This window comes from Palaemon carinicauda, chromosome 36 (assembly GCF_036898095.1).
Source record: "Palaemon carinicauda isolate YSFRI2023 chromosome 36, ASM3689809v2, whole genome shotgun sequence".
Classification (NCBI taxonomy): domain Eukaryota; kingdom Metazoa; phylum Arthropoda; class Malacostraca; order Decapoda; family Palaemonidae; genus Palaemon; species Palaemon carinicauda.
Genome location: NC_090760.1, coordinates 6,227,636 through 6,247,752, shown reverse-complemented (window position 1 = coordinate 6,247,752; position 20,117 = coordinate 6,227,636). Strand labels below are relative to the sequence as shown.

The 20,117-nt window shown below is 35.3% G+C and overlaps 1 protein-coding gene across 1 annotated transcript in view; it reads right to left on the bottom strand.

The window, feature by feature from the left end:
* Positions 1–1,859: 1,859 nt before the first annotated feature.
* Positions 1,860–20,117, bottom strand: part of LOC137628737 (uncharacterized) — a 140,600-nt gene continuing 122,342 nt past the window's right edge. Inside the window, exons 3-4 of the mRNA XM_068359916.1 lie at positions 13,524–13,628; positions 1,860–3,948 (exon numbers count right to left, since the gene is read on the bottom strand). Of these exons, the coding sequence (XP_068216017.1) occupies positions 2,834–3,948; positions 13,524–13,628 (1,220 nt within the window). The 3' untranslated portion in view covers positions 1,860–2,833. The remainder of the gene's footprint in view (positions 3,949–13,523; positions 13,629–20,117) is intronic.

The window sequence follows — 20,117 nt, the reverse complement described above, 5'->3', positions numbered from 1 at the left end:
CTATCTATAGAGACTTTTCTCAAAAGTCTCTCTTCTACCTTGCAATGGGATCTTTAATGATGGCATTATTTCCACATCAAGCTAAGGTTATTGAAATACAAAGAGGCCCTACAACTGAAAGTTAAAATGGATTACATAACAGGCGTGCTCTTTAGTAACTCAAATCATCTTTTACAAGCTTTGTTAGATTGTTTTAAATGATTTTCCTTTTCCTTTTCAGGTCATGGTTGTCTAAGGATTGTTGAGCTTCTCTGTGCTGAAGGAAATAACTTTTGCTCTACAAAGAAAGTTATAAATCCAAACTTATTGGGAATTTCAGGTAATCAAACCTTTTGGGCTATTTTTTAGTAAACCAATGTGATCTAGAGTTTGTTTTGAAGACTTTTTTTTAATGATATTAATATACAGAAGATTTTATAGTCCAAGACCCTCTTTAAATCAGGAATTTTTTAAGATTTCATAGTAAAGGCCCTCTTTAAAGTAGGAATATTTTAAGATTTCATAGTACAAGATCCTCTTTGAAGCAGGAATTTTATTAAGATTTCATAGTAAAGACCCTCTTTGAACCAGGAATTTTTTAAGATTTCATAGCATAAGACCCTCTTTAAAGTAGGAATATTTTAAGATTTCATATTACAAGACCCTCTTTGAAGCAGGAATTTTTTAAGATTTCATTGTCCAGGACCCTCTTTGAAGCAGGAATTTTTAAAGATTTCATAGTACAAGACCCTCTTTATAGCAGGAATTTTTTAAGATTTTATATCACAAGGCCCTCTTTAAAGCTGGAGTTTTTAAAGATTTCATAGCACAAGGCCCTCTTTAAAGCTGGAATTTTTAAATATTTCATAGCACAAGGCCCTCTTTAAAGCAAGAATTTTAAGATTTCATAGTACAAGACCCTCTTTAAAGCAAGAATTTTTCAACACTGAACAAATAACCAGCTGACTGATTTAAATGGTGAGCTAGTGTCTCACTAAGGGCCCAGCAGCTTCTCTTCTACTGATGAAATCAAGAATGACTTATCGTAGTAAGAGATATGAGCGGTTTGGTTATCTAGTGACTATCCAGGACTGGATAGAGTACTCCCAGATCCCTGTGGACTACTGATATCCCAGAGTAGACCCCATCTGGCCAAAAATGTTGGACCATTTATAAGGAAGCATGGTCTCGCTGAACGCGGTACATTTGACTATACCATAAATAGTTGAGAGTTAGTCCATCTGATTACTTATTTATTCCTTTAACTTTCAGGGTTTAAAATTTCCTATCTTCCTGTGTTTCACTAGTTATTAAACCACTAAGTCTTGTTCTTGTACCCTGAACTTTGACTCGGGTCACCCTATGGAAAGCGAGCAACTCATTGATTGACAGTTATTATCACCTGGCGATACAATAAAGGAATCTAAAAGATTATTATAAAAACATACATTTCAGACAAATGAAAAACCTGGGTCTATTTAGTATACTTTATAAGAGGAGCTGTAAATATTAAAAGATATTTTCAGAAATAATATGCAAATATATAGAAATATAAAGATGCAGTGAGATTATTATGTTACAATATCTTGTGCGGCCTTAACTAAGATAAATACGGTGCTCTTCATAGATTCTATTAAATATCATACTACTAATATACAATAAATGTCAAATAAAATATATTAAGCGATAGAAACTTACAAACAAAGGAGTATCGGATTATCAAGTTTGTTTCACGTAGCTATTTGTTACTGCTCTACTGTATATATATATATATATATATATATATATATATATATATATATATATATATATATATATATATATATATATATATATGTATATATATGCATACATATTATTGTACATACCTGAATGTTTATAGATATGGTTTCATATGTATGTAAGTTCATGTGATTTTTTATAAATCCTCTTTTATATATAAAGACTTTTCAAGGTAAGTTTACTTTGTTTTATGCTTAAGAATTGAATAAGCAGCTACATATGATTTATCAACTCTCCTAATGATATCATGACGATGGGAAAAACACAGAATTGTTCTACAAATGCGTTGTTTATAAGTCAATAACATAGGATGAAGCATTAAACGCCATATATTTTTCTAACTACGTCAGCGAGTTTGGTGGCTATAGTATTGATCGATTGTGAGTTCTCTATACAGGCAAATTGAAGTTTAATTTAATCCATTAGGATTTTCAAAGTCCTGATATGGTATAGAATAAGGCCCCCTAGAAGCTTAGTTCAGACTGCTTATATACAAGAGCCTGTGTCTGGCTATCTGTGCCAGGTAAACTCGAGTAACATCAACAGAAGTTCGAGTCATCGTTTCCACTATTCTTCGCCTAGATCATCGTTGGGTGGCCAGTTTCCTTCCAACTGCTCTAACACTAAACACTATGTTATATATATTTCCTCTATTTTCTCTAGAACTAATCACATTTTGAACACCCAGAAATCTTGCGTATATCATCACTATTTCTTTTCGTAAACCATTTTGCATGGCACTTGCGATATAGCTGTTACCCTGAACTGGTTGCTACTCTGAAGTAACTGTAACTCTGAAATGGCTTTTACTTTATGATGACATTTACTTTCGTTATTACTTTATAGACTGTGATATAGTACTCAGTTCATAAGACATGTCCATCTTTGGCTTCAAGCACCTTCTCATCAGTTATCACAACAGCACAACATAAGAATAACTGATGGAATGCCAACACTATCTTATGCAATGAAACAAAACTGAATGTGAATGTTAAATGGGCATTTTTGACACTCATAGAATGGGTTTATACTGTACATAGCCCGGTCACATAAGCACAATTACGTTGTAGTTTCACCCTTCGAGGGTAGAGGAAAACGGAAGTTGCCGATCTTCATTCATGTACCTTTCTTGTTTCTGCCTTCTTCTCCTTCTTTTTCTTCTTCTTCTCGCTGATTTCGTCTGGGGCCTCTTCTTACCCGATGAGTTTCCCTCTGCATCTTCGCCCTCCGAAAGAATCCCTCGCGACCTGTCGCTCGACCTGTCGCGCGACAAGCCGCGCGACCGTCCGTGCCTAAGCCGACGACCATCGCGATACAACGCGTTGGCTTCCTTCCGCCTTTTGCCTTTCCTCCCAGACACCAGGGACGTCTTGTAAGCAACCATATCCCTAGGTCTATTCCGGGATTCATGAGAGAGGTCCTTAGCCCACCCGTCATGACCTAGGGCTGACGAATTAGAGTCGAGGAAAAGAGATGCCTTTGCATCCTCCGAAGGTCGCACATCGTGGTAAGGGTAAGGATCTCCTTGTCCGGGTTCGCCGCCGTTGCTAACGCTATTTAGCATTCTCACTGATGGATCTTGACTTGGAACGGCACTGGGGATGTTCTTTTCTCTGTCCCTCCTCTTGCACCCATAATGCTGTCTTTTCTGCCCTCTTCTGCCTTTCCTCCTCCTCCTGAATTTACGATCTCTATCCTTTTTCTTCCTACCCCTGCGATCTTTTCTATCCTTCCTATCAGTTCTCGGTCTCTCTGTCCTTCTCCTCTCGCCCCTCACCCTACACGGAGTTTCTATAGGAGGAACGGGTGACTCCGTTGGGTACGGCACTATGGCGGATGTTGGTTCTCCCGAAAGGATCGGCGAGGGGGGAGTAGTGAAGTAAAACCTGGTGCCCAGGTCGGGCGAGGAGGAGTCCTCATGTCCCAGTTTCGAGGTCTTCGAACGTAGGACAAATTCCGTCGTTGTGACCACATCTGGCATCGGTGTGGGTGTTACCGCGGGTGGTGATGTCGATGCGCTCGAGGGCATTTCCTCCTGTCCGCCGGAAGAATCTGAGGCGATTGGTAGCTGTGAGAAGAGTAATGTGACGTTATTCTTCGTTGGGCTCCACGACCCTGAAGGGAGGATGTATTCTTCTGTTGGCCTCCTGGTGGTAGTGTACATACCGAGGTCTTCCCGAGCTTCATCTGTGGAATATTAAGGTGATTAGTATACATTTCATTGTATAAGATACTGGGATAATTAAGATACATTTCATGGTATAAGATACTGGGATAATTAAGATACATTTCATCTTTAAGATATTGGGATAATTAAGATACATTTCATTGTATAAGATATTGGGATAATTAAGGTACATTTCCTCGTATAAGATATTGGGATAATTAAGATACATTTCATCGTATAAGATATTGGGATAATTAAGATACATTTCATCGTATATGACATTAGGATAATTAAGATACATTTCATCGTATAAGATATTGGGATAATCAAGATACATTTCATCGTATAAGATATTGGGATAATTAAGATACATTTCATCGTATAAGATATTGAGATAATTAAGATACATTTCATCGTATAAGATATTGGGATAATTAAGATACATTTCATCGTATAAGATATTGGGATGATTAAGATATAAGATATTGGGATGATTAAGATATAAGATATTGTGATAATTAAGATACATTTCATCGTATAAGATATTGGGATAATTAAGATAAATTTCATCGGAAAAGATATTGGGATGATTAAGATATAAGATATTGGGATAATTAAGATACATTTCATCGTATAAGACATTGGGATAATTAAGATACATTTCGTCGTATAAGATATTGAGATATTGAAAGGAATTTCCATCATAAAAAATTGGAGTAAAATACAGAGATGCATTAAAGGTAATTTTCATGGTAAAAGACATATTCATAGGAATGAAAAAGCCATTGCGGGTTTAATTAAAGTATCTTTCATTATAAAAGGCATTGAAATTTTGAAGGGAGTTTTTTTTATAATAAATAAAAGATTTATTAAAAGAGAGATGTATTAAAGGAAACTTTAGCAGTAAAAGACTCATTCATAAGCATGAAAGTGACAAAAACGCTATTGATAATATATTTATTAAATGATATTTTAACCATAATTTTTTATAATTATTTTTAAGGAAATATTTACGATTATCCACTAGATGGCATAAAAATTTGCATGTAGGTATTTTTCCTAGTTTCTCAACTTGTTTTCTAGGGTAAAGAGTCCTTGGTGGACGGTCTCTGAAAAATATTAAGTCTTCAGTATTTTTAACTTCTAATTAAATAATTTACCTGACCTACTTAAACAATGCTTAGAGTTTTTTCGTATTCTCATTTCACATTTTGTGGTGTTTATGTGTTTACAAGTAGAAAAAACAAGGAATGTTGAGTGTAATTTTAATTTTCAACAGCTTTCTTACTTTGTAATAACGATCATTGTTATTCCTACAAGTTGTAGAACGGTGACTTAGTGTTATAGTGCTTGTGTCTGTCTGTTTGTTTTGAAATAACAACTGAAGGATTAAAAGGCCGATGTTAAGTTACTGTTATGGAGATGCAGGAGAATTCATTACCTGTTATTAACCCATCATCATCATCATCATCATCTCCTACGCCTATTGATGCAAAGGGCCTCAGTTAGATTTCGCCATTCGTCTGTAGTTAGCACAGGTAAGGAATTCTCCTGCATCTTAGTATTATTATTATTATTACAATCCAAGCTACAACCCTAGTTGGAAAAGCAAGATGCTATAAGCCCAGGGGCTCCAACAGGGAAAAATAGCCCAGTGAGGAAAGGAAATAAGGAAATAAATAAATGAAGAGAGCAAATTAACAATAAATCATTCTAAAATAAGTGACAACGTCAAAACAGACATGTCATATATAAACTATTAACAACATCAAAAACAAATATTTCATAAATAAACTATAAAAAGACTCATGTCCGCCTGGTCAACAAAAAAACAGTAATTTAACATTTATCTACATTTTAATCCTTCACTTGTTATTTCAAAGACCTGACTAAATCCATAGAGGATTCATTAGCTAGATTCATCAAAGGATAGCCAGTTCCTTGTGATGCGCAGTGCTTATCTAACTAAGTCAAGTGACCCCTGCCAGTCCATTCTAATTCCAGTAAGATCATTCGCCAGGCACCAGGAGTAGAAGCCGGAGAGACATCAAAATAAGATGTCAGACACCAACTTCATAATACTATCTTATCGTTCTACAACTTGCAATGTTGTTATCATTGGAATTCAATATATATAGTTCAAACAGGTTGTAATTATCATTGGAAATCACATTCTGCTTATCATATTGTATATCTCGTGTAATCAATTGTTGGTTTATATTTAGTAAGGATTTCAAGATAATTTTAGAGACCTGTAGTTGTTTGGTATAGATTTTATTTTGGAATTTTTAATCTAATAAGCTGATTGATAACTTATAATTAGTAATCTTTGTCTCTATATAGGTACTTATAATTTTCTTGTAAATATTAAGAAAAAATCTATTGTATTGTTAATATAATACCAGTAAATTATCCAGCTTACTGACACTAAAATATACATTAAGGATTAGAGCAAAATTTCAACGATGATTTTGTATGTGTAATTACCGTAGAGTATTTAGCAACTGAAGTGCTGTGGTTCTCTCTCTCTCTCTCTCTCTCTCTCTCTCTCTCTCTCTCTCTCTCTCTCTCTCTCTCTGTGTGTGCGACAAAAACTGTTCCCATAAATAATTTCTGCTTCAATTCATATCTACATTCAGCTCTCTCTCTCTCTCTCTCTCTCTCTCTCTCTCTCTCTCTCTCTCTCTCTCTCTCTCTCTCTCTCTCTCTTATTATCATTGTTAGTTATTATCATTGATATCGTGATAGTGAGTCGATGAAATTATAAAAAGGTCAAATAAATTAATAATAAACTGATGACAAAATATTTGTTTAAAAAAATAGCAATGCTAATACAACAATAGGAAAATCCAATAGAGAAATAATGAAGTATCAATATAAAATAGTGAAACGGCGAGATAGTAAATTATCGTGTTCAAGAAGTACGTCTTGAAGGCTGAACAGCTTCTCGACGTCATCCAGTACGTGTTCAATAAGTACGTACTGTATTGAACAGGTAACGTTCGCACGCGGCATTTTATATGCGTTCCCTTTCCCCCGAGGGGCGTACATGGGCGCACAAGCCCGCCCATTTGCAAAACCAGGCCGGAGGGAGGAGTTCCCCTTTTCTCCTGTGTTAATGGGTTGTCCATATACGAAGCACGAGAATTCGACACCACCTTTCTACGTCATATTGCCTCTTTTGTCTCTCCCTACCATTTCATTCTCCCTTCCTTCTCCTCCCTCCCCCTTCATCCTCTCTCCCTTTATTCTCCTCTCCCTTCATCCTTCCTCCCATTCATCCTTCCTTCCTTCCTTCTCTCCCTTCATACTCTTTCCGTTCATACTCTCTCTCTTCTCTCCATCCCATTCATCCTTTTTTCCTTCTCTCCTTCATTCCTCCTCCCTTCCTCCTCTCCCTTCATAACACCCCCTTCATCCTCCTTTCTTTCTCCCTCTCCCCTTAATCCTCCTTCACTTCTCCCACTCCCTTTTCATCGTTCTTTTCCTTCTCTCCCTCATTCCTCCTCCCTTCCTTCTCTCCCTTCATCCTCCTTTCTTTCTCCCCCTCCCCCTTCATCCTCCCTCACTTCTCCCTCTCCCCCTTCATCCTCCTGGCTCCCTCCCTTCTCCCCCGAGAGAGAGAGAGAGAGAGAGAGAGAGAGAGAGATGGGGTGGATGCTACTTTATACTTCACGACATTAATGAGAGAGTATTCAGCTATTTCATATAAACTTAGGATTTTAGTGAAATATTCTGAACTTTATTAAATGCCTATTTCTATTATAATAAAAAATAAAAAAAGAATGATTAAAAAGCATTAAAAGGGAATATTGCAATAATCGTGATGAATTATAACAATTATCAAACTTAACTACTTATTAAAAAACTTTGTGAAGTTTAAAGACCGGACCATGCATGGAGTGTATATTCCGTAGAGTTTATCGAATAAATTATAGCTATTTTATATTTTCTACTGATTGGTTTTAGAAAACTGTTAAATTCATATATTTGAATCGTAAGCTATTTTTTTTTCAGGTAAGAGCATTATTTCTATTAATTAATATCAGTTATTTAATTTACAGACATCATATGGTTACTTTATTCCATAATTAATAGAGTTCAAATAGAAAATTATGTTCTAAATATGATTAGCCTTTATAATAAGTAGTGAGAAATTGATAGAAAAAACATCCTATTTTCCACCTTGCGCTACCTCTTACTTTATAAAGAAATAAAAACACTACAAAGATTAAAGAAAATGAATAACGAAAATAAACAACCAAAGTGTAATGAGAAAGAGAAAATGAAACAAGAAAATTACATTTCTCCAACCATTCCAAGGTAAACATTATGCTCTTTTATCTCCTGGTGTTTATAGGCCATAAAATCCAGGAGGCTGAGCTCCGCCCCATTTCCCATTTTCTGTTCACCTTTTATTTACATTGGGTGAAACAGTAACTCCATAGGGAAAGTAGTGACGTCATTGTACTTCACACAGTGCACTGTAGGCTATATTAAAGTGTCTTTGTCCTTGAAGCCTTCTATTGTAAATTTACTTCATATCTCGCTTCCTCTTTTATTGGGTGAAACAGAAACTCCATAGGGAAGGTAGTGACGTCATTGTACTTCACACGGTGCTCTGTAGGCTCTACTAAAGTGTCTTTGTCCTTGAAGCCTTCTATTGTAAATTTACTTCATATCTCGCTTCGTCTTTTATTGGGTGAAACAGAAACTCCATAGGGAAGGTAGTGACGTCATTGTACTTCACACGGTGCTCTGTAGGCTCTACTAAAGTGTCTTTGTCCTTGAAGCCTTCTATTGTAAATTTACTTCATATCTCGCTTCGTCTTTTATTGGGTGAAACAGAAACTCCATAGGGAAGGTAGTGACGTCATTGTACTTCACACGGTGCTCTGTAGGCTCTACTAAAGTGTCTTTGTCCTTGAAGCCTTCTATTGTAAATTTACTTCATATCTCGCTTCGTCTTTTATTGGGTGAAACAGAAACTCCATAGGGAAGGTAGTGACGTCATTGTACTTCACACGGTGCTCTGTAGGCTCTACTAAAGTGTCTTTGTCCTTGAAGCCTTCTATTGTAAATTTACTTCATATCTCGCTTCCTCTTTTATTGGGTGAAACAGAAACTCCATAGGGAAGGTAGTGACGTCATTGTACTTCACACGGTGCTCTGTAGGCTCTACTAAAGTGTCTTTGTCCTTGAAGCCTTCTATTGTAAATTTACTTCATATCTCGCTTCCTCTTTTATTGGGTGAAACAGAAACTCCATAGGGAAGGTAGTGACGTCATTGTACTTCACACGGTGCTCTGTAGGCTCTACTAAAGTGTCTTTGTCCTTGAAGCCTTCTATTGTAAATTTACTTCATATCTCGCTTCCTCTTTTATTGGGTGAAACAGAAACTCCATAGGGAAGGTAGTGACGTCATTGTACTTCACACGGTGCTCTGTAGGCTCTACTAAAGTGTCTTTGTCCTTGAAGCCTTCTATTGTAAATTTACTTCATATCTCGCTTCCTCTTTTATTGGGTGAAACAGAAACTCCATAGGGAAGGTAGTGACGTCATTGTACTTCACACGGTGCTCTGTAGGCTCTACTAAAGTGTCTTTGTCCTTGAAGCCTTCTATTGTAAATTTACTTCATATCTCGCTTCCTCTTTTATTGGGTGAAACAGAAACTCCATAGGGAAGGTAGTGACGTCATTGTACTTCACACGGTGCTCTGTAGGCTCTACTAAAGTGTCTTTGTCCTTGAAGCCTTCTATTGTAAATTTACTTCATATCTCGCTTCGTCTTTTATTGGGTGAAACAGAAACTCCATAGGGAAGGTAGTGACGTCATTGTACTTCACACGGTGCTCTGTAGGCTCTACTAAAGTGTCTTTGTCCTTGAAGCCTTCTATTGTAAATTTACTTCATATCTCGCTTCCTCTTTTATTGGGTGAAACAGAAACTCCATAGGGAAGGTAGTGACGTCATTGTACTTCACACGGTGCTCTGTAGGCTCTACTAAAGTGTCTTTGTCCTTGAAGCCTTCTATTGTAAATTTACTTCATATCTCGCTTCCTCTTTTATTGGGTGAAACAGAAACTCCATAGGGAAGGTAGTGACGTCATTGTACTTCACACGGTGCTCTGTAGGCTCTACTAAAGTGTCTTTGTCCTTGAAGCCTTCTATTGTAAATTTACTTCATATCTCGCTTCCTCTTTTATTGGGTGAAACAGAAACTCCATAGGGAAGGTAGTGACGTCATTGTACTTCACACGGTGCTCTGTAGGCTCTACTAAAGTGTCTTTGTCCTTGAAGCCTTCTATTGTAAATTTACTTCATATCTCGCTTCCTCTTTTATTGGGTGAAACAGAAACTCCATAGGGAAGGTAGTGACGTCATTGTACTTCATACGGTGCTCTGTAGGCTCTACTAAAGTGTCTTTGTCCTTGAAGCCTTCTATTGTAAATTTACTTCATATCTCGCTTCCTCTTTTATTGGGTGAAACAGAAACTCCATAGGGAAGGTAGTGACGTCATTGTACTTCACACGGTGCTCTGTAGGCTCTACTAAAGTGTCTTTGTCCTTGAAGCCTTCTATTGTAAATTTACTTCATATCTCGCTTCCTCTTTTATTGGGTGAAACAGAAACTCCATAGGGAAGGTAGTGACGTCATTGTACTTCACACGGTGCTCTGTAGGCTCTACTAAAGTGTCTTTGTCCTTGAAGCCTTCTATTGTAAATTTACTTCATATCTCGCTTCCTCTTTTATTCTTTTCATTTTAATCTTAATCGGGTCACTATAGTCAATTCTTTTTAGTGAGGCAGATTTGCACCGACTCGCAGGGGCGCCCTTTTAGCTCGGAAAAGTTTCCTGATCGCTGATTGGTTGGACAAGATAATTCTAACCAATTAGATAGCAGGAAACGTTTCCGAACTAAAAGGACACCGCTGCGAGTCAGTGCAAATGCGCCTCATTAAAAAAAATTTAGTATAGGAAGCCAGGCAACCCCCAGATGTACATAGGTGCCGAATGGCCTCCCAAGCCCAAACGCTGAATATTATGGCACAAATTAATGACGTAAAAATGGAAAATTGCTGACGTCATTTGAATATACTCGTTACTTTTCAGTACCAATTGGTAATAATATACAAAAAGGGTAGCCATGGTCCAATTGTTATTTTTTATCCGGAATTTAGAGTCTTTTAGTCTGAACCTCTCTGTACAGAGAGGAAATATTTAGATGGAAATATCACTGTTTTAAAGGTTATTTATCGTCTCGGTAAAAGACTCGGATCAACCTCTTTTGTAACAGCCATAGTCATTCATAAACACAAAATGCGTTCGAGTAAGGCGTTTATACTCCGTAGAGTTATTCCAAAATTCACATTCCCGTTATCTCGAAAATTTTCTGCTTACAGGATATCCTAACCATGAATGATGCTCTCTCTCTCTCTCTCTCTCTCTCTCTCTCTCTCTCTCTCTCTCTCTCTCTCTCTCTCTCTCTCTCTCTCTCTCTCTCTCTCTCTATTCATTTTCTTATTATAATCCGTTACGGCCTTCTTGTTAAGTATTAATTCTTATATTTCCCGTCTGTATAAGTGAACAATCATTTGGTCCATATCTTGGTTTTATTTATTTACCTGTTTATCTTATGGAAATATTTACTCCTTTTGAGCAACAGCAATAAGCAATTATGTAAATACATCTAAATACAATCTGATCACTCAATAATACTTCAGCCAGATGGGTCCCACAAAGAAAACATTAAGTACACAAGTGATTACTTCAACAGATGGTTTCCAGAAAAAAAAGAAGTACCCAAAGAGTCTATTCATCTAGAGCACCTCCAGTTTCCTTAACAAAAGAGGAAAATTATCGAATTCTACGACTCTTTCGCAGCGAATAGAGATTTGCATATTAAGAAAAACCAGTCTGAGACATGAAGCTATTAAATTCTGAACGCTATTCGAGGTACTTGGAAAGGCCAGATGTTAAGAGATAAGATTAGCTACTTGGTCCATCTGCATTGCATAGAGGTATACGTACTGTTTAGCATCTTCGTTACAAGTTTTCCGTGTACATTCTCTTATTGCTGCTGTCTTTTTTGTTTCTTTAATTTTGATAGTTTATATATGTATCTCCAGACTCATTCTCAGCTGAACTCGGCTGAGTCCCTGGTTAGGCTGGAGGAACGTAGAGAGTAGTCCCCTTTTTGTTTTGTTTCTTTGTTGATGTCGGCTACCCCCCAAAATTGGGGGAAGTGCCTTGGTATATGGATGGATGGATATATGAAAGATTTATTTTAATGTTGCTACTGTTTTTAGAATATTTTATTTTGACATTCTCTTCTTGCTGTTGTTTTTTATATTTATAGTTTATATATGAAAGATTTATTTCAATATTGCTACTGTTTTAAGAATATTTTACTTTGACAGTCTCTTATTGCTGTTGTTTTTTATATTTATAGTTTATATATGAAAGATTTATTTTAATGTTGCTACTGTTTTTAGAATATTTTACTTTGACGTTCTCTTATTGCTGTTGTTTTTTTATATTTATAGATTATATATGAAAGATTTATTTTAATGTTGCTACTGTTTTTAGAATATTTTACTCTTGACATTCTCTTGTTGTTGCTGTCTTTTTTCTTTTATTTTGATAGTTTATATATGAAAGATTCATTTTAATGTTGCTACTGTTTTTAGAATATTTTACTTTGACATTCTCTTATTGCTGTTGTTTTTTATATTTATAGTTTATATATGAAAGATTTAATTTAATGTTGCTACTGTTTTTAGAATATTTTACTTTGACATTCTCTTATTGCTGTTGTTTTTTTATGTTTATAGATTATATATGAAAGATTTATTTTAATATTGCTACTGTTTTTAGAATATTTTACTTTGACATTCTCTTATTGCTGTTGTTTTTTATATTTATAGTTTGTATATGAAAGATTTATTTTAATGTTGCTACTGTTTTTAGAATATTTTTATTTTGACATTCTCTTATTGCTGTTGTTTTTTATATCTATAGATTATATATGAAAGATTTAATTTAATGTTGCTCCTGTTTTAAGAATATCTTATTTTATTCATAATTGATTCTCTTGGAGTTTATCTATTTCCTCGTCTACCTGATAGGACCATTCGCAGCCTGCTACAGTACCCTCAAGCAAGAGAACTCTACTTCAAGAGAAACCCAACTGTCCTTATTTCATGTCCGTATTGTATGCCCTTGTTATCCTCAACCGTTTGTATATAAGCTTGTCCTGTTGTTTCAATAATCCAGTCATTTCCATATCGTCTTTCTGAATAGACCATTAGCAGCGTACCACGGTACCCTCAAGCAAGAGAACTCTACTTCAAGAGAAACCCAACTGTCCTTATGGTATGCCCTTGTTATCCTCAACCATTTGTATATAAGCTTGTCCTGTTGTTTCAATAAACCAGTCATTTCCATCTCGTCTTTCTGAATAGACCCTGAGCAGCCTGCCACAGTACCCTCAAGCAAGAGAACTCTACTTCAAGAGAAACCAAACTGTCCTTATTTCACTACACATTCCCCTATAGGCCTATGCTCTCCTGCCCACCGCACTATCATCCTTACCAGACTTGTGCTTGATACATTTCCCGAAGAAGTTGAGGTAGGGCGCCTCGCAGGTGGAGCAGTACCTCAAGTCGAGGCAATCAGCACACCCTCGTATCGTGCACTCTGCAAGAAAGGGCGTAATTAAGCATGTTTCTTTTCAGCTATTTATTTGCAAATAATCTACAGTCTAAGTAAAAGTATTGTAACTGCCGGTATGATAAGACAAGTTGATTATTATTATTATTATTATTATTATTATTATTATTATTATTATTATTATTATTATTATTATCATTATATACTTTACACACACACACACACACACACACACACACACACACACACATATATATATATATATATATATATATATATATATATATATATATATATATATATATATATGTGTGTGTGTGTGTGTGTGTATGCGTGTGTGTGTATATGCGTGTGTGTGTGTGTGTATATATATATATATATATATATATATATATATATATATATATATATATATATATATATATATATGTGTGTGTGTGTGTGTGTGTGTGTGCAACATATGTATATGCAGGTATACAGAAAATTAAACTGACAAGTGTTTGCAAATAGACTATGCATACACATAAATGGGGATGTAAATACTTGTAAATATAAAATTCATAGAATAAATTCCATTAAAATTATTTAAACTCAAGTAATTCCCCAAAACTTCTCTGAAAACTGCACTGTATACAAGTATTCCAAATTTGTTTTCTTTATTAAGTTCAACCAGACAGACCTTCTCGGAAATTGACAGAATAATTTCAAACATCTGACAACTCCACTGTGTGCTTAATAAGTTCTCTTCCTTCGTGTCATGCTCGTGCAATATCTCAACATTGACATGTTTTTTTCCATTGTGGGATTATCTATAATTATTCAGAAGCAAATAGTAGCACCACAAATGGGTTTGAGAGGAAAATACTTTAAAATGAGGTTATTTATTTATTTGGAAGCTTTATTTATTACTGATAGTCAGGTTGTCCGAGATAGCGTCAAACAAAAAACCAAAACAAAAATATGATCTCAGGTAATGTTTTGTTTCTCCAACTTCAATAGTTTGTTTTGGTCCTTTTTTTGTAATATATAATTATCTATCATTATTCAGAAGCAAAGAGTAGAAGCACAGATGGGTTTTAGAGGCAAATACTTTAAAATGAAAGTTATTTATTCTGAAACTTTATTTATAACTGACAGGCAATAGTCAACCAAAGAAAATATGATCTTAAGTGATGTTTTGTTTCTCCAGACAGACTCCATTATTTGTTTACATTGTGAGTCGGACGTACTCAACTCACAATGTCCTCTAGTTTATCAGTGTTTTAGTGAACTCGACTGTCAGAATAACTAAAAATAAGTTATACCTCATAATCGAAGAGTGAGAAATATAAGAATGATAGTTTTATATCTTGAAATTCTAGTTTTTATCATAAGATAATCTTAAATATGACTGTTACTGACTCGCATATACGAGCCAAGTTCTGCCATCAACTTGATATTTAACACCACGGGATTTGCCTGAGTTATGATTTTCTCTCGTGGATAATCATTGCCAAAAGAAGCCAAGGTAGGAAATTATGATGAATTTTAATTCAGTATTGTTGAAGCTAAGTGTAATCCAAGCATTTGTGTTATACTAATATAGGCCCGACCAGAATTTAAGTTAGGTTCAAGTAGCCTATCATTAACTGCCTATTCGACTTTATCCGTATATTACTCGTGGGAGCCTTTGTATAACAGCGGCCAGTTCCTCCAGCGTGCTTAAAAAAGGGATACCAACTAACCTAAACTCCCCCCCCCCCCTTAACCTAACCTACAAGATGTGTCCTTACCTACTTACCTAACGGGGGCTAATGCCCCCTGCGATCCCCCTTTCACTGCCATATTCTTAGCCAGCCGTCATCATTTATACAAGTGGCTGCTATCATACATACTCCCCTATTCTAGTTTGTTGGATGTGGATAAATTCAATAATGTAGAGTGCTCAGAAGAATACTTTTCATACATAACCCCCACGCAAATCCCTAATGACTTAAGTGGCTTTTTCATGTGTGTGAGGCTGATTTGCACCGAAGTTAATGTGAACCTTATAATGTAATTGGTTGAAATAGACCATTATGTTCTGCATGCTGGTAAAATACCTTACATGTTTTTAATTAGGAGGAAAGGGATAAGATTTAAATGAACACTGTACAGTTAGTGATGTTACACTAATATCAAACCCAAATACAGCTTGAAGAGATTTTACCATAAAGAAAATTGTGCCAAATGTAATTACTGTTTCCTGGAGTTAACCGAATGCAAGTAAACTTCATAGGAAAACATCCTATTCATCTCCCCCTTTGTGTTTTATTTCTTTATTGTACTTAGATGTAGTTTTAAGAGTTTTTTTACATTTTCTGACTCCTTATGTTATTACATTAAAAGCTCATAATTATAAATTTTTCATATATAGAAAAAGATGGCACAGGTTAAGCAGAATATGATCTTGTTATGGTCTGGTCCTAAACTTTCTGATAATTAAGTCTTGGTAATTTATGAATATGAAATATCAGATCTAATCAACCAAGTGATAGGTCATAGAATTATTAAATCACAATTTTTTTTTTTTTTTTATGGAAAAGTAGCCTAAAAGAATCTAGTTTTTAATGTTCATAATGCTATTTTTTATTCAGTACCAGTTTTAGCCTAATAGAGTATTATGACTGACCTGAGTTGTGATATTTTACATTATTTATCACTTGTAGTTTTACAATTTAATGATACACCACCAAGACTAGGTTTTATATATATAGCCTATATAGTTTTTTATTATTGAGATTAACAATTTTATTTGATGTACATGGTTCCGTATATCTTAGGCATAGGCCATGGTCGTAACCTAATTTAGGTTTACCTTGTAGGCTAGTAGCAATTTAATTAAAATTTCTTTACATATTTATTGTATAGCAATCAATAGTATATTTTGAAAATTACTATTGCAAGCCAGTGTAGCTTTTATTTTTCTTTGACAGCCAGGAATTGTATGCTCTGCTTTGTTAATATCAGACCAATTAATTTGAGTATAAAGGGTCAATGAACAAAGGGATATATAGGCTATTCACTGATAAAAGTACTGTAGTTCTCCAGTTCTTAAGATAGTTCTAATGCATTTTTATGTGAAAAAATGAAATGCCATACAATTACAATGGATATTAAGTCAGAAAGACAAATTTAAAAAAGAAATTCACAAAATCTTTCAGGAAAATGAAGAAATTTGAACAATTGTAGCATACATAAAGATTTAAACTACATAGGCCTATACAGTATCACCATCATTGCAAACAAATTTAATTAGCCTTATACAGTATAGCCTATCCCGAATTACATCGGATAGGCACATGCCTGTTCTGACTTCACGTTGGTCATCTAAGATATTAAATGAAATAATGTAATCAGAGAGAGAGAGAGAGAGAGAGAGAGAGAGAGAGAGAGAGAGAGAGACCCCCCAGACGTATGTACAGTGGTACCTCTACATACGAATTTAATCCGTTCCACAACCGACTTCGGATGTAGAAAATGTTCGGATATAGAAACGAATTTTCCCATAAGAATACATTGAAATAGGATTAATCCGTGGTTGAGCCCAAGAACCTATGATAACTCCTTAATAAATTACTACACATAATTACACATGACAATATTGCACTCTAAATTAGATAATAGACATGTAAAAAACAATAATTATCAAGAAATAATAAATAAGAAACTGGTTTTTAGCGTCACTTTACCTTAGAAAGTCCAGCGCAGGTGTTGGTCTTGGTACGCAGAGAGGAGACGGACGGGCGGCGAGGAGGTAGAGAGGTTGACTACGATAAACGTACACTACCGTAACTTATTCTAACTTACACTAAGTGAACTTTAACCTAACATAGCTTATTTATTTTTTTTATTTTTATATTTTATATTTATTTTTACATTTTCTTTTTTTCTTTTTGATGATTCATTTTAATCACTTTCACTCTACACTTAAAATTGATTGAATTTTTTTCTCTTCAATCTTTGCCGTTTTCTTTGTTTCACTTTCTTTCGCTTCACTCTTTGCCGTTTTCTTTGAACCACTTCCTTCCTCTTCATCACGAGTACGCTTCGTAGTTTTTTTAAAGAAGCTATCGATAGGAAGTTGCTTGGTACAGCTTTTCAGAATGTTTCGAAAGTAAGTTAGGGAAACATCATGAAACTGCACAACTACACGATAAACCTGCAATTTCTTTGGATGGTATTTGTCGATGAAGTCGACCACGTCTTGATATTTTCCTAACACCTATTTTATTTGCGCCGAACCTAACACATGTTCTACCTCCTCGATCCCTTCCTTGTCATCACTCATGTGCTCAGACATAGCATGGAGTTCCTTGAGCTCCTCTGTAGTAAGTTTGTCGTGATGTTCTTTTGCAAGTTCACTCACACGGACGCCACGCTCATGCTTTTCAATAATTCCTTGCTTTACTTCTAAAGAAAGCATTTCCTTATTCCTTTTCTCACCTCTACCACTACCACTTGTGAAACTAAGCCTTTTAGGACCCATGATTTACATAAAATACCGTAAAAGGATGAATGTAAAAAATCACGATTAAAACACAGTTAATAGCAGAACGCACAGGGCACAACCCCACGAAGCCGACGAGAACAGAGGAATGTCCCAAGCCACGCTAATTGAGGGTCCTTCTGAGGTAGAAATGCTGCCTTTTATCGGCGGAAATTGTTTACTTCGGGTGGCGAAAAAAAATTCGAGTGTAGAGTAGGAACGTGTTCGAATTGTACTTCGCGTGTCGAAAAATTCGGATACAACCGGTACGAGGAAAATTGCTTACTTCGTGTATCGAAATAAAATTCGGGTGTAGAGTCGAAAAATTGCTCGAATTTTACTTCGGATGTAGATACGTTCGTGTGTAGAGGTTCCACTGTAGATATATGGCTAATGTTTTATTGTGATAAATAGTTTTTTTGTATGTACAGTAAAGTAAACCATCCATATTCTAAATCAAGTTTATTTACTGTGTTATACAGTACTGTACACTTTACCCAGCAGTACATTGCAGTACTAAAATACAAACAAATATTCCGGTAGCATACACTGTGATATCCAAAATGGATCACATCAATTCCGATGCGATCCAATTCTGATGTGATAGTGTACAAAATAATTTACAGTAGGCTATTTTATTGTTTGCTTTACCTAATGTTTACAGTAAAATTTATTGTATTTAACTAACTGTGTGTGATGTAGATGTATGGGTATGAGAGAGAGAGAGAGAGAGAGAGAGAGAGAGAGAGAGAGAGAGAGAGAGAGAGAGATATTTTAAGTTTTTAGATTATAAAATAAGCTGTATTTCTATTCAGTAAAGTATAAATATAACATACTGTGCAAGTTGCGTTATGCTTTAAGAAAACGCGTAGGCTACGAGTCGTCTGAACGAAAACACTGAACACTTACAGTGAGTAGAGTTAAGCTGTACTGTAGTAATATTACTGTACATGTATTACAGTAATATACACTAGTGTCAGTGAGTATTAGGTTACAGTACAGTTTTACTAGATAGGAACAATTTTTGTTATATAGAACAGTAAGGGGATGATGACAACTCGGTAAAACTTTACCTTAGTACAATACTGTACAGTAACCTTATTGTGTCCAGTACGTAGTGTACTTGTGTGTAAATGTACTGTACATATGATTATAAACTCTTGTAGAAACCAAATTAAAACCAAATTAAGCAGTATCTACTGCGTTAATCATCAGCTTAGGCACCCGCTCGTGGTAAGGGGCAATGACTTTTTAGGTTAGGAGTTAGCCCACCCTAGTGCTCCATTTACATATTCGCGAAAATCCCCCTTTCGCGGCTGTGTCTGTAACCTAACTACTGCGAAGAAAGAGGGCTAACTATTAATTTTACACTAAAATTTACTCCTCCATAAGTCAGGTTAGGCTTTGTGATCATGTCAAATCTTTCTGGTTTTTGTGATTATTGTGTATATTTTTTCAACTGCTGATCATGTGAATATTGTTTTTTTTTACTATTTCTGTTGGTGTAGTTATCTTGTTTTTGTCCTTTTACCTCCCCAAAAAACGGTTTTATTTTACATTAACACAATTTTCCCAAAACAATTTTAATCAGCGTATTTCAATGAAGTATTACGAGTGCATTTGTTTAAACCCATAACCGTGAATTGCTGGGTAATAATAACTGAGGGAATCAAATTCGAAGTTTGTATAATTGATAATTAACACTAAAATACTAGCCCACAGTGCTAACGCGAGTAGCAAAACATGTTCTGCTTGCCAAACATAGGAGCTATGAGATAATGTTTAATCGCGAGCAAAGCGAACGTACGTCTAAACAAAAACCAATAAATTATTAGCTCAATTAAGTTAGGAGGTAGTGAATTAATACGATAAGCACTGTTACAAACGACTCCATAGAAAATGTGATAGAAAGTCACATTTTCTATGAGTCCAGAAGTCCTGGTGAACAAAATCTCCAGTGTTTTGACCGTGTTTCATTACTATTACTCTGTAGTCAACCCACCATATCT